Raw genomic sequence first — 13,996 nt, 5'->3', positions numbered from 1 at the left:
GCATCGCCTTAAGAGAATTTCGCGCATTGTACGCGCAGCTTAAAGGATGCGTGTGCTTTATTTCTAAAAGGAGGTGTGGTTGAAAGTTGAAAGCAGTTGAAAGTGGTGAGTCAAATTTAAGAACTGTGATTAGAGTAACTTTGCGTAAGATAAAAGTGAAAAACGATCGAAACAGAAAAGAAAAATGCTCGGCCGGCTTCCTGCTTGTGTAATCGACGTAGGCACGGGGTAAAAACGTTTCAAATATAAATATTATTTAATATTAACCAGAATACGTATATACATTGAAGTATATAAGTATATTTGAAATAAGAAAAAGGAGAATGTAATTATAATTAGTTGTATGTCATAGGTATACAAAATTGGGTTTTGCATTCAATAAAGAACCTCAACTTATGATACCGTCTGCTATTGCAATTAAAGAAACAGCAAAAGTTGGAGATAATAATGCTAGAAGAGTTACTAAAGGAGTTGAAGATTTAGATGCATACATTGGAGATGAAGCTTTTGAAGCTACTGGGTATTCTGTAAAAGTATATATTAATAACTTATTGTTATATCAGCTGTATGTTCTGTATATAAGCTTGTTAATTACACATGTAACTTTTTGTAAAATGTTTTGTAATTCATACCTAATTACATTTAGTATCCAGTTAGGCATGGACTAGTGGAAGACTGGGATTTAATGGAAAAGTTTCTGCAACAATGTATCTTTAAATATTTAAGGGCAGAACCTGAAGATCATTATTTTTTACTTACGGAGCCGCCATTAAACACTCCTGAAAATCGAGAATACACCGCAGAAATAATGTTCGAATCATTTAATGTACCAGGTCTTTACATTGCTGTACAAGCAGTATTAGCATTAGCTGCATCTTGGACAGCTAAGAGTGTAGAAAATAGAACGCTAACAGGTGTTGTTGTCGACAGTGGAGATGGAGTGACTCATGTAATTCCTGTTGTAAGTATAAAAAATAAAATACATAAAATATCAATTAACATAGAGTGCTGTTTTAAAGTTCTTTACAAATTAACAAACTCATTTGATCATTTAGGCGGAAGGTTTCGTTATTGGAAGCTGTATAAAACATATTCCTATTGCTGGACGTGACATTACATATTTTATACAAAGTTTGTTAAGAGAGCGTGAAATAGGAATACCACCTGAGCAATCTTTAGAAACAGCTAAGGCGATAAAAGAAAAATATTGTTACATATGTCCTGACATTTCAAAAGAATTTGCTAAATATGATAGTGACCCTACCAAAATAAAAAAATATGAAGGTATTAATAGCATTACAAAGCAGCCTTTCGTAGTGGATGTTGGATACGAAAGGTTTCTGGGACCAGAGATATTTTTTCATCCTGAAGTATGTTTACTTGAATTTAAGTTCATTTTATAATAAAAATAATTCTGTAACGTTCACTTAATTTTGGCGTGCTATTTAGTTCTCTAATCCAGATTTCACAACCCCGCTGAGTGAAATCGTGGACGATGTAATACAGAATTGTCCGATAGATGTAAGAAGACCCTTGTACAGTAACATTGTATTATCGGGTGGTTCTACAATGTTCAAAGATTTCGGTAGGCGGTTACAACGTGATATAAAACGAATCGTCGATGCACGTTTGAAGCTTAGCGAAACGTTAAGTGGAAGTCACATCACGGTAACTTATATTTTACTGATACACATTCTAGGTACATGATATCGACACTTTTCAATCATGAAAACTTTATCTTATTTTAGCCAAAACCTATAGATGTTCATGTTATATCGCATCATAAACAGCGTTGCGCAGTATGGTATGGTGGTGCTTTATTAGCAAGCGATCCTGAATTTTACACAGTTTGTCATACCAAAAAAGCTTATCAAGAGTATGGTCCTGGTATTTGCCGTTACAATCCCGTATTTCATAGTATGGTATAAATTAAGTGGAAATACAAGTGGCATTGGAAAAAAAAAATAATCTTACCATGGACCAATGGTGAAAATGTAACGTAATTTACGGGTCCGTCAGTAATTTATTCAATTTTTAACTTCGTTTTATTTGCAATGACAACATACTTGGAAAGATGATACGGGTGTTTTTTACACTGTAACTGCAAATTGGCATAAGTACAAGAAAAACACCCAATATTATATTAATAAACGCACACGGAAATGTTTTCATGCTCATTACAGAAATATGTAATATTTATGTAAATACACATTTACATTTAATAAAAATACAGGGAAAAATCACTCAATAAAGAATTAAAATATGTACTTTGTTAGGAATGGTAAGAATACATATAATATAAAGCAATTGTATAGACCTGTACATAAAATACGTCTACTTAAAAATAATAATTCTTTTGTTTACTAAATCACACATCACGAAATATTTTATACCATCCTGCATAATATTAGTTTACAGCCAAAACTCGCACGATATTAAGTAATTTTTCTTACATAATTCTTTCAACAATATAATTTATTTATTACTGTTTATATACAATATCTCTTTCACTTATTTACAACATTTAAAGACTGAATACACGATGATATTTTCACAGAAATTCATAAAAATTATAACAAAAACTGTAAGATTGTACAAATAACGGATGCACAATCTCGTGTATAGAATATAATCGAAATATACTAAATTTTGAATACATAGGCAACTCTATTACAATATTAATAAAAAATAACCGTAATTTTACATGATTCATGATTAAATAGTACATGTGTAAATACGTATATATATACATATATATATATATATGTATATATTACCTGACACAAAATATTTATAAATGTATCTTCAAAAAAGTAACTCTAATATTTTAAAAATTGTGTTTATATGAGTATCATTTCCATTTTTTCCATTTAAATATAAAATTTGTATACTTCATTTCTTTCCAGTGTAATCAGAAATAGATCTTACGCTTGTTCATTGTTATCGTAACTAGAAATATAAAATGTCAATCACTGTAATAAACATTCGTTTGATGTATAAAAACTTTAAAATTATATTTACTTACAACAAATTTAATCCTTCCAGGGCTGCTACTGAAACTTCTCCATTAATATCTGTAAACAGAGACGAAACGAAAAGAGACAAAAGATTAGAACTAGTTCGGGTTGTGGTTGTATTTGCTGTAGGTCTTTTGTAAATATCAATACTATCCACAGGGGGTAGAGGATCGTGCGAGAGAACCGAACCACCATTTTGTATCTATAAATGAGAATATCATACAGTCATAATATCACTGAGTAATACTGTATTACCATATTGATTGTATATACCTCTTGAATATTTACAGTTACATCTTTTATATCAGATAATATAATATGTCGTAAAATATTTTTCGGCAACTTTCCTTGATAACGTTTACTTCGTTTTACTTCACAGTACTTGACATAATCATCTTTGGAATCAACACGAGTTAATACAATATGTACGTTTTCACGTAACCATGGCAAAAGATCAGTTTCTTTCCATAAACGAAAACTACGTGTCACATATAAATTTTGTAATTTTTCTAGTGCTGGTGAAGTCGAAATTACTGCTTTACTGTTAAAGAAATCATGAATTCGTACCTATAAAATATTTATTGTATCAATTGCCTTTTTAAAATTTCTATTAACATTTATCGTGAATATAATTTAAAAGTACCGTTTCATCACACTGTATACTACATTTGTCTAATAAAGGCATCAGTACACCTGAAAACATTATTAATGCATTTTGTAGGAGTTCACTGGCAACAGTCTGATGGCCCAAGTGAAAATGAGCTAAAGCTAAACTGAATGCTATGTTTGGCAGCTGGGTTAAATTTCTTGCATTATCCCAAAGATTGCAAAATTCAATAAACCATTCGTACTCTTTTGCTCTTAAAGCAAAGAAATCAAGAGACAAAATCACAGCTAACGGATCACCTTCTGGATCAAGTGATAGCAGTAATTTACAAAATTCCAAGCTCGTTCTGAAATATCAAATTTCATTGTAATTATGTTTAAAATAAGAAGAAAAAGTTCATAGGAATTTTGTGTTTTACCTGTAACACGCTCGTCCACCAACAAAATTAAGATGTTTAAATAAAGTTATGAACAGAGCCCGATTTTGCTGTTTTCTGTAATCTAATCTACAGAGAGCAGTTGTAACATTAAACAAGGGGTGGAAAGCACATTCCAGACAATATAAAGCTCGTTCTGTAAATTCTGCAGCCATTGCTAAATCTTCGTTAAGTTTGCAAAGTTCAGCAATTTGCAACAATGCATCTACATGATAAGAGTGTGCATTAAGTATACTCTGAAATAAAGTATTAAGAAACTAAAATGTTTTAAATACTTTCAACTATAGCATTTAAAATGAAATGTAACATACAACAATATTTTCAGGATTTAAACTTTCCACAGCTTCCAAGAATTTTAACTGAACTTGTCTATACGACGGGCTATGCTCGTACACAAAGTACTGAACATTATTAGCAGACTTTACAGTATGATCTAAAGACATTGAAAGTCCAGACTTATTAACCGGTGGCCAATTATTTCTAGTAGAAACCAACCAAGTTCTCTTCAAATGACCCAAACGTCCTCTGTTTCTTCTATTGCTATTAAAATTAATTATTCAGTTATGAGATCCAATTATAATCTCCTACTCATAATTAATTATGAAATAAATTTCATTAAAATCATACTTTTGTTCTGCTTGCACTGTTTTACTACCAAAAATTTTTTTTAGTTCGTTATAAGGATTTAAATGTTTATGCTGCACAAATAAAATATCCTCCTTGGATTTTTGTTCGATCCATTGTAAATTGTCTGTACTCTGAGAACTACAACCTGGAAGCGGTTCTCCAAGCAATTTGTTTACTTCTCTTACAGTTCTTTCAATTTCATCTATATCTTCCTCTCCTTCTTCTTCTTCCTCTTCTTCTTCTTCTTCTTCTTCTTCTTGTTTGGTTCCAACAGCTTGTTGAGTTTTAAAATTTTCGAATTTCTTTCGTCTCTTCTTCTTTCTTTTACGTTTGGTCTCATTATCACAATTGTCTTCGGTCACTGGTTCTTCTTCATTTTCCTTTTCGCTAACCTCGGAATTTTCATTCAACTAAAAAGAAAAAAGTTACAGAAGATTTTACATATGAAAAATGTTGAAATTTTCAACAAATGAATGACAAATTTTACAATGAACAAATTACAAATGAATTTTGAAAAAGAAAATTATGAAATTAAAACAGTTAATACGTACTACGTCAAACAGATTGAATGTTTTCGACTTAACATTGCCAATTATCGAATTTTCGATCTCATTTTCGTTTTCATTATCTTTTTCGAGTAACACATCGCTCCCATACACTTTTTTCATATAACGCGTGGACATTTTATGTAAGTCCGATTGTTAATCGAAACGTAGAAAGATGGACGGGCAAGAAATAAATAAATAATTTTATAAATCACTCCCTATGAACTTAAAAATGATAAACTGTAATCATTGATTTTCTTCGTGTTTCACTGATTTTTCTTAAAACATATGTATGTATTTAAATACTTCTTCCCTGCTTGTCAATTTTTTGAAACTTCTGGAACTGATGAAACTGAAACATTAGTGACTGATTAGTGTAAACCAGTGTAAACGTATAGAAGAACTACTCATGCAAACTTTTTTCACACGTTACATCATATTATATACCAGGTTTCGCTACAATCGCGCCAAGTTCTGCCAACAGTCGTGCACTTTTAAAAGTTGTTAAATTGTCAAATTAATTCGAAAAATGACATATTCGTGTCCGTTTAGTATTGGTTCTCATTTGCCACGTGCACGTATTGTTTTTTAGCCGTTTTTCCATTACTTAAATGTAATAAACATAAATCTTTTCGACACTTCGATTGAAGTTGTAAACTTTTATACATATATACATACATACATGATCGTTCTGATTAAATACATTTGACGTTACATACTTCTGTAAGTCTTACAGAAACATGTTTTATACCAGGTGACGCCAGGAAAATTGCAGATCATAAAGTCTTCCATGTTCCATAATTTTTATTTATAATTAATTTGTACTATTTTGATCGTCAAAATGAATTTAAAAAGCGTTAAGGACAGACTGAAAGATGAAACGTTGGATCTTAGCTTATGCGACCTGAAGGAAGTGCCTGTTCGAGAAATCGTATGTTAAAATATAAAATTACAAATAAATGGTGAATTTGAATCTCCGATTTATTTACATGTATTTCAGACAACCATAAAAAAAGCAACACATTTGGATTTATCAAATAATTTATTAACTTGTTTGCCTGTAAGTTTATCTGGTATTTCGCTTTTATGCATGTGCGTTATGTGATTTTGACTAATATCGTGTTTCAGACTAACTTTGTCAATCTTAAGCAAATAGTTAAATTGGATCTTAGTAGAAATATGTTAACAGAAATTCCTGAGAATTTTGGTGAATTACGGCAACTGAAACATTTAGATCTTTATGCAAATCAGGTGAATGAAAATTAATTTATCATTTATCATAGATTGTCCCAATGATTTTATATCAAATAAATACTTATCGTTTTACAGATAAGCAGGCTACCGCTTAGTTTAAGCGAGTTAAAAAATTTAAGATGGTTAGATTTAAAGGAAAATCCTTTAACCCCTGCAGTGGCAAGCGTCGCAGGACCGTGTAGTAATCTAACCGAATGTCAGGCATGCGCTCGTAATATTGTTACATATTTATCGCATGTAAAGCTTACTATAGAAGAAGAAAAGTTACGAAGACTAAATGCAATTATTGGTAATACATATTAATAAAAAGAGATGCCATTAAATAACGTTTGTTTGTTACAAAATAGTAACAATTTTGTTTGTAGATACAGAAACAGATACAGTATCAACAAAAAAGACAGGAAAAAAGAAAAAGAAGAAAGCAGCAGATAAAGATAATAAACCGAATATAGATAAAAATGAACGTAATTCTTTGCTGAAGTTATCGCGAAGCGATGAAAGCGAAATGAAAAGTTCGACGGCAACGAATGATCGAAAGTACACCGATAAGCAATCGATTAAAGGTAATACCTATATTATACTTAAACGTGTATAATTCATTAATTTTCCTATCATCACCTTTCCACCATGTTGATTTAATTTCAGGAAATACGTGTCGGACATTTCTGCACACGATTACATGGCTTTTCTTATTTAGTTTAATACTGCTTATGTCAATCCTGATTCTTCCATTGTACTCAAAGCAATCGGAATTACTTGTAAATCATTTCGAAACAAACATGGGTATACCTTTGAAGACGATCCAACAACGTAGTACCGATATGTTCTATTCCTTCACGCGAAGCGTATCCAACATTTACAAAGATATATATTACGTTTACGAGAAGAATTTTAACACGAACAAAGACATTTCAATAAATGAATAAACTGTACTGTAAGTATACGATATACATACATATAAGATTCCTGATTCAATTAAATCCAACCATACAACTATACAATTAGGTTTCTAACGATAAGATGGAGCTCGTTATTAACACTTTGACGATCGGTATGATGTACTTGTAGCTTCTTGTAGACGAAACATTCTTTGCCTTATTTTTTTCTACTGTATCACAATTACAGTTGATAAATAATACTTCTTTTTGTATGCTATATTATTTAAATATGTATAAATACAATACGTAGAAATATAAAATTACAAGAAACGGAAACATTCCATAGAATGTATGTACAGCCGTGAAAATATCAGGGACAGTCGTTTATTCTGTAAGATGAAAAAATTCTTACAAATAAGCATTTTCATAGGATAGAAATAAGTAATGTACTATCTTTGGTCTGTAAATAATTGTCTCGAATAGAAGAAGGAAAGAAAAATGAAATGGGATGCCATGCATTTAAGCATTTCTTTTAAAATGTTATGCATTGTTGGCCACGTTCGTTTTATTCAACAGCATCGATGACGCTGTCCTGACGGATGCTTTGCCAAAAGAGTTCTCCATTCTGCTGATCAATTTTTGAATCGTGTTCATTCGCATCGAGCTTTGTTGCTCGTTAAAATCATCCGTCGTGTCTTCGGTTCCGTTCGAGACTCGGCTGTTCGTTTCAGAAACAGTCGAATCGAACGTTTTAGATTTTTTTCCGCTAACAAATCTATTCCATGATCTTTTTTCCGGACTAACTTGCAGCTTCGTTATTTCTTCGCTATTCTTTTTACCGAAATATTCCTTTTGTCGTGCTGTAAAGTCTGCGAGTATCGCAATATCGTCGTACAGTTCGTCTCGTTGATCGATAAGGATACTCTTAGAATGACCAGCATCGATGCGTGGTGTTTTATAATGTTCGTTATCTTGGATATTTTCGCACAATAAGGAGCGGTCGTTATCCATGGGAACTTGATGTTTCTTCGGCTATAAATTTATCGAAGACCAAATGAAAATGAAGAGAATAGAAAAAGAAAAATTAACAAAAAGAAAGCTTCTTACCTGATGAAATTTACACAAGTCACGATCGTGATCTTTCTCGTGTCTTTCACGATATGTACCAACGTCGTCGTAAAATTCCTGCGAATCTGTCACCGTACCGACAATTGTAGGTGGTTTCACGTAAATCGGTCTAGGCGCGGGCGGACAGGTGTACTCTGAATTTTCTTCTTCGAAACGTTTCATTTGTTGAATATTAGTCAAATCGGATACATCGTCATAGTAAATCGGCGGTGATGACTGATCGTTTACAAGCAGCGAAGTCGAAACGGAAGCCGGAGCCGGTTGCGGTGGCGATATCGAAGTTTTACATTTTACTTTTTTCTCAATTTTCTTCGGGGACTCTTTCTTGCTTCTCACTCTGTCCAAAAAGGATTTCTTTTGCGGTGATTTCGTCGATTCGTCCGTCTTGTCCGTTCCTCGAACTTTGGTCGATCTCGCTAAAGCTAAATTCTGTATATCGAGGTAGATAGAAAATTGATAGAAAAAATACGTTAACCAATAACAGGATGTAGTATGTACCAATTACCTACCTCGACATCGTCGTAGGAGACAAACTTGGCTTGTTCGTTGACTGCAACCTTTTTAATATCTTTCGATATGGTATTTGTCGTGGTATCGTCATAAGTCGTTTCGTTTTGTAAGTTGAACGATTTTCTTGCAACGTTCTTGGAATCTTTCCTTGTTTGTTCGTGATCGGATGTACTTTCGCCTTTGATGTTTGCGCGAACATCGTCGTAAGTTACAGGTTCTTTCTTAGATCGAGCATTATCCGTTTCAGTTTCACCAACATTTCCGTATCGCGTCGAATCTCTGAAATCTTCGATCTTGTGATAAATGTCGTCTTCTTCCTCGTCAAGAAATTCGTAAGACGAAAGATGTACAGGTAAAGAAGGTAATTTCCGTGGGATTTGAGAAATCGATGAAGTATTAAGAATACGAGCAGGGGAGGAAGGTGGCGGAGGTGGTGGCGGAGGTGGTGGAGGCGGTGAAAGAACAGAAGATGCAGCAGGAACGATAGTACAAGTAGAAACAAGTAGAGGAGGAAGAGACGAAGAAGAAGAAGAAGAAGAAGAAGAAGAATTAGTGATTTCGCGAGACGTATCTTTCGAAGAAGAATCATTTGTTTCTTTATCGATATGTTCGCTAACAACGTTTGTCAGGATCGAATTTGCTTCTTCGGAAACGTTATCGATAGTTAACGATCCTACATCTTGGTATCGTTCTTCTTTACAATTCGAATTTTTCTGCTCGTCTGGACGCGTTGTATCGCTTTCTACCAATGCGTTAATCGCCGTAGCTTTTGACGATATTTTATGGTCAGTTTTTTCGACACCTCCTAACTCGCAAATTTTCGCTATCCACTCTTCCATATTTTTTCGATTTCTCGCGACAAACTGAAATAGAAATATCGAACGTTCTTTCATTTTCTCTTATTCTATATCTTTCTAATGCCCCCCTTTGATTCATTTTGTTTTATACCTGAAAGGTTCTACTGCCAGGACAAAATATCTCAAAGGTACTTTCGCTTCGTCGTTGATCTCGAGGAATAGCGTTTGGAGCAGCTCGAGCCATATAACCGTGTATCGGTAAAATCGTGCAAGGACGATTGTCACGATCGCTTCCATAGATCAACAAGTGTAATCCGATTAAACCTGTAACATATAAGTAGAAAGAAATTCTTTGATTAAGAAAAAGGAACGATCGAGTGGTACCTACCAACCCAACACGGTCGATATTGTTCGAAAACGAATAATTTCTTTCCTTCTCTCCTATCAAGGGAACCGTAGATTTGACATTTATTTTTCGCTTGCGCCGCCGACAAATTCGTATAAACGTCGAAGAGCGTATTTTCAATTTGTTCCTCTGTGTCAGGATGACTGGCGGCCGTTTCATTGTTTACCACAAACACATTATTCGTCGTCGAGTCAATCGTTCGTAAAGTCTCGTAATAATCTTGGTGTTGTTGGTGTTGTTTTTGCGTTCGAGATTCCTCTGCTCCCACGTATTCCTGAAGCTCGGAGCTTTCCGTTTTTAATGTCGCCAGCAAACCCTTCGGTCTGGCTGCGTTCATGTTTAAGTACGGCTCAGGAGAATTCGATGCCCCGAGTCTCTCCACCATGAACATCGTCAATGTGTCTTTCGAACGTATCAGCAAATTGTTTCGTATACATTCTAGACTGGTTGGAAGTTTCACTTCTCGTAGACATTCCAAAAACTGCACCACATCTATAAATAAATTCAAGTAAGCGATACTATATCGTTGACCAGCAACATAATTAGCTGTGTCGTTTACGTGTACTTACCGTGTGTTCATATATGTAATAGGTATATAAAATTAAAATTACTTGACTTGACTTGACTTGACTTGACTTGACTTGACTTACCCCGAAGAATGCCGGTAAGCTCTGTGTCTAATCCCATATTGTAACACGAGCAGTGATTTTAGCAGAGAATCTTCATTATTCACTGAAATACATCACAACCAAATAATAAACCAGAAATTGTAATAATACATGTACATATTATATACTTGTTATCGCCGGTCAAAGGAAATGCGATTACTGAAAAAGGATTGCTCGAATCACCGACTCAGTTTCCGACGGAAGTAGGTATATGTATATCAATTGAAAGCTGAAGAAATTCTTAACAATTTCGCCAACATTATCGAATAATCTCACTTGTTGTAAACGCAACAATTCATCCTTGCATTTGCGATAGGCGATGGATGAATCGGTCACCGTCGTCGCGTTCAATCGATAATAGATAATTTTGACACATAATTTTACGATGTCTTCGTAACAAGTACGTAGCACAATCTCACTTTAAAGCCGTCGCATTCATTCTTGCGTTCACACCAACGTTTACCTTCACTTTTCTCGATATTAATTTCTCTTAATACATTTGCCGAGTATCGAGGGGTAATTTTGAATAAATCTAGGATAAAAATGCTCCGATGTTGTCCGATGGAAATTGAGCAAACAGCCTGCACGTGGGTGCAGCAGGGAGCAGCCGAAGGCGACTCCCGCAAAGACTCTTTTTTCACTGTCTGCTTATTCGTCCAAGTATTTTATCCCTTCCTCTCTTTCTTTCCATTTCTCTGTCTTTCAAACGTAACGATTGACTCACTCCTTTCAAGCATACTCTTCCACGTTAATTTGTCATCCTCGTCACGTTCCTGATACATATACATATACATATATATTCTCTTCTTTCTTCAATTGTTCTTCCTCTCATCGTACTCTCTTTTTCTTGATCGCGTCACTACGCAACGACGTGTTTTAATTGATCATTCCAATTGACGGAGCAAGAAAACGAGCGAGAAACAAACAGCCACTGTGGTATGTCGCAAAGTTTAGCTCGTTTCGTTCGCCACAAATCTCGTCGAAATTTCTCATTTGCTAAACGCAAAACGTAAAATACAGTTTGATTTGAAAAAAAAAAAAATGGATATTTATTTTTAGACGATAATTATTAGACGAAACGAAAGAAACTGTTTTATAAAATTCAATGAACTTCCCAGGGCACTTTGCCACGGATTTTTTCCAAAGGTTTTACATAAACGTTTGCCGCGATTTCTGACATTTCTGGAGGTGGATCGGCTTTAGCTTGTTCCAATTCCTCGTCTACAACCTTGTTCACGCTATCTTGTATTTGCTTTACCAGAATATATAAACGAGACTCGATTAATCCTCGCGATCTTGCTGTTGTGTCTCTCCGCGAACTTACTTGAATTTCAGCTGAAGTTTTCAAGCCGTTCTCTACGAGCACCTGGATAAACAACTTGATCGGATCTCGTTCGTCTCTGACGCTTTTCACTTCGTCTCTGGTACGATACGAGGTGCCAGGATCGCTCATGCTGTGTCCAAAGTACCGATACGTGACCATTTCTAAAATGATCGGACCGCGTCGAACGGCATGATCTCTTGCGAACTTGATCGCTTCGCAAACGTCTGCCACTCTCATTCCATCTACCTAGACAAGAGAATAAGAAAAGTGAAAGAATAAAAAAGAAAAGAGGATAGAACGACTCGGTTTCATCGTCAGACCGATCAATTTCACCTTCACTCCTGGAATCAGATCTCCTCGCGTGTAAAACTTTGTGTTTGCCGAATGCCTGTGTACCGCCGTACCCATACCGTACTGATTGTTTTCACATATATACACCACTGGTAAATTCCATAACTGCGATATATTGTACGTTTCGTGAACCTGACCCTGGGACGCGGCACCATCACCGTACAACGTCCACGCCACTCCACCGGTGCCATTGTATTTTTCAGCAAATCCCAGACCGGCACCGATCGGTACCTATCACCTTCTATCAATATATATCGTGCAAAAACGAAAATCTGTTGTAAGATCAGTGGGCCCGCTCACCTGACCACCAACGATACCGTCACCTCCGTAAAATTGCTTCGCGTACATGTGCATCGAGCCACCTTTTCCCCTCGAGACTCCGGTTTTGCGACCCATTAATTCAGCGAAAACTTCTCGTGCCGACACACCAAACACCACAGCGAAACCGTGACATCGATAAGCCGTGATCAGACTATCGTGTTCTTTCATCGACATCTTCATACCAACAGCTACTGCCTCCTGTCAATCGGAAAAATTTCACTTTATCCTCAATTTTCTGTCTTTCAACTAACTAATTCTTCCGACTAATTCTGCTAATCGTAAGGCATACCTGACCGGAATACAGATGAAGGAAGCCGTTGATCAAGCGTAATCTGTATAATTCAGCCGCTTTATTTTCCATTCGTCTAATGTATATCATCGTTTTAAGCGCGTACATAGCTTCCTTTTCGTTTATCGTTGCTTTCTCCAATGGTCCATTCTCCAAACGATATAAATCGTATTTCTATTTGGAAGAAGAAAGAAAAAAAAATGCAACTAAAATAAGTAGACATGTACATAAATACATAAATAAATTTCAACGGTGAAAGAAATGCGACGATAATTAAGATTTCGAATAAAGATTCTAAGGAAATCTTACCGTGTCCACCGTGATTGTCTTATCGTTATCGTTAGACATCTCCCTGCGTCGCGGTCGGGTAAAGAAGAGATATCGTTGATTTCTGCATGATCGCAACACTCTCGACCAGTAGAAGTACATTCCTGTCCATTCATACGTTAACCATCACGTTGGTTAAAAAGAAAGAAATAAAAGAAAAAAAAAAAAATTTACCATCCCGTTTCTTTCGAATTCGTCGTTTAATGCATCGTGTTCTGATTGACACTGAAATCGTCGCTTGTAACCTTTCCGATACGAGATGCGATGCGCTTTAACACGAACGTTGCCTAAACAAAAACAATCGTTTACGATCGAAACTACAATAAATTACTCTAAACTCTAAACTCTAAGGACATTGTAAAGAAAATTGAAGAAAAAAAGAGATATTAGATATATCTCTACTTACCTATGGTGCGATTAAACTTATAAATTTAAACTTATCATTTTATTACCTATTTTTATTCTTTAAATTTAATTTTAACATTGCTTTTGTCATTTATGTAGGTATAAA

General features: G+C 34.9%; 6 protein-coding genes across 14 annotated transcripts; 2 read left to right on the top strand and 4 right to left on the bottom strand.

Annotated features, from left to right (window-relative positions):
• The first annotated feature begins 20 nt into the window (after window positions 1-20).
• On the top strand, window positions 21-2,373 carry LOC114882703 (actin-related protein 3). 2 transcript variants are annotated; one of them, XM_029199646.2, is made up of 6 exons: window positions 21-105; window positions 353-533; window positions 647-961; window positions 1,056-1,370; window positions 1,450-1,668; window positions 1,749-2,373. In XM_029199646.2, exons 2-6 carry the CDS (start codon window positions 396-398, stop codon window positions 1,926-1,928), a joined length of 1,167 nt encoding a protein of 388 aa, XP_029055479.1. In that variant the 5' UTR covers window positions 21-105; window positions 353-395; the 3' UTR covers window positions 1,929-2,373. The 2 variants fall into 2 exon arrangements, with proteins under 2 accessions (XP_029055479.1, XP_029055478.1); XM_029199645.2 differs by having other exon boundaries at window positions 73-228.
• Window positions 2,374-2,812: 439 nt separating this feature from the next.
• Window positions 2,813-5,637, bottom strand: LOC114882698 (transcription factor 25). Its single transcript, XM_029199638.2, has 8 exons — window positions 5,239-5,637; window positions 4,688-5,097; window positions 4,372-4,600; window positions 4,043-4,296; window positions 3,661-3,970; window positions 3,291-3,584; window positions 3,026-3,219; window positions 2,813-2,949 (listed from the first exon to the last, which is right to left on the bottom strand). Exons 1-8 carry the CDS (start codon window positions 5,368-5,370, stop codon window positions 2,925-2,927), a joined length of 1,848 nt encoding a protein of 615 aa, XP_029055471.1. The 5' UTR covers window positions 5,371-5,637; the 3' UTR covers window positions 2,813-2,924.
• A 105-nt stretch (window positions 5,638-5,742) lies between these two features.
• On the top strand, window positions 5,743-7,624 carry LOC114882706 (leucine-rich repeat-containing protein 59-like). Of its 2 annotated transcripts, XM_029199651.1 has the most exons (7): window positions 5,743-6,163; window positions 6,233-6,292; window positions 6,361-6,483; window positions 6,562-6,775; window positions 6,852-7,049; window positions 7,132-7,420; window positions 7,492-7,624. In XM_029199651.1, the coding sequence occupies exons 1-6, from the start codon at window positions 6,074-6,076 to the stop codon at window positions 7,410-7,412; spliced, it is 966 nt and encodes a 321-aa protein (XP_029055484.1). In that variant the 5' UTR covers window positions 5,743-6,073; the 3' UTR covers window positions 7,413-7,420; window positions 7,492-7,624. The 2 variants fall into 2 exon arrangements, with proteins under 2 accessions (XP_029055484.1, XP_029055483.1); XM_029199650.2 differs by lacking the exon at window positions 7,492-7,624 and having other exon boundaries at window positions 7,132-7,440.
• A 108-nt stretch (window positions 7,625-7,732) lies between these two features.
• On the bottom strand, window positions 7,733-12,287 carry LOC114882697 (uncharacterized protein DDB_G0284459-like). 5 transcript variants are annotated; one of them, XM_029199636.2, is made up of 7 exons: window positions 12,198-12,287; window positions 10,856-10,937; window positions 10,188-10,697; window positions 9,951-10,123; window positions 9,002-9,865; window positions 8,472-8,921; window positions 7,733-8,396 (listed from the first exon to the last, which is right to left on the bottom strand). In XM_029199636.2, exons 2-7 carry the CDS (start codon window positions 10,890-10,892, stop codon window positions 7,905-7,907), a joined length of 2,526 nt encoding a protein of 841 aa, XP_029055469.1. In that variant the 5' UTR covers window positions 10,893-10,937; window positions 12,198-12,287; the 3' UTR covers window positions 7,733-7,904. The 5 variants fall into 5 exon arrangements, with proteins under 5 accessions (XP_029055469.1, XP_029055465.1, XP_029055467.1 ...); XM_029199632.2 differs by lacking the exon at window positions 12,198-12,287 and adding an exon at window positions 11,002-11,728; XM_029199634.2 differs by lacking the exon at window positions 12,198-12,287 and adding an exon at window positions 11,150-11,728.
• LOC123987827 (pyruvate dehydrogenase E1 component subunit alpha, mitochondrial-like) lies at window positions 11,976-12,356 on the bottom strand. Its single transcript, XM_046285958.1, has one exon. It carries the CDS (start codon window positions 12,354-12,356, stop codon window positions 11,976-11,978), a length of 381 nt encoding a protein of 126 aa, XP_046141914.1.
• On the bottom strand, window positions 12,346-13,824 carry LOC114882707 (pyruvate dehydrogenase E1 component subunit alpha, somatic form, mitochondrial-like). 3 transcript variants are annotated; one of them, XM_029199653.2, is made up of 6 exons: window positions 13,660-13,824; window positions 13,468-13,589; window positions 13,159-13,332; window positions 12,849-13,067; window positions 12,531-12,779; window positions 12,346-12,439 (listed from the first exon to the last, which is right to left on the bottom strand). In XM_029199653.2, the coding sequence occupies exons 2-6, from the start codon at window positions 13,585-13,587 to the stop codon at window positions 12,431-12,433; spliced, it is 771 nt and encodes a 256-aa protein (XP_029055486.1). In that variant the 5' UTR covers window positions 13,588-13,589; window positions 13,660-13,824; the 3' UTR covers window positions 12,346-12,430. The 3 variants fall into 3 exon arrangements, with proteins under 3 accessions (XP_029055486.1, XP_029055487.1, XP_029055488.1); XM_029199654.2 differs by lacking the exon at window positions 12,346-12,439 and having other exon boundaries at window positions 12,659-12,789; XM_029199655.2 differs by lacking the exon at window positions 12,346-12,439 and having other exon boundaries at window positions 12,659-12,786.
• Between the last annotated feature and the right edge of the window lie 172 nt (window positions 13,825-13,996).

This window comes from Osmia bicornis, chromosome 5 (assembly GCF_907164935.1).
Source record: "Osmia bicornis bicornis chromosome 5, iOsmBic2.1, whole genome shotgun sequence".
Taxonomy (NCBI): domain Eukaryota; kingdom Metazoa; phylum Arthropoda; class Insecta; order Hymenoptera; family Megachilidae; genus Osmia; species Osmia bicornis.
Note: the sequence above shows the minus strand (reverse complement) of the source record. Positions and strands in the feature narration are given on the sequence as shown.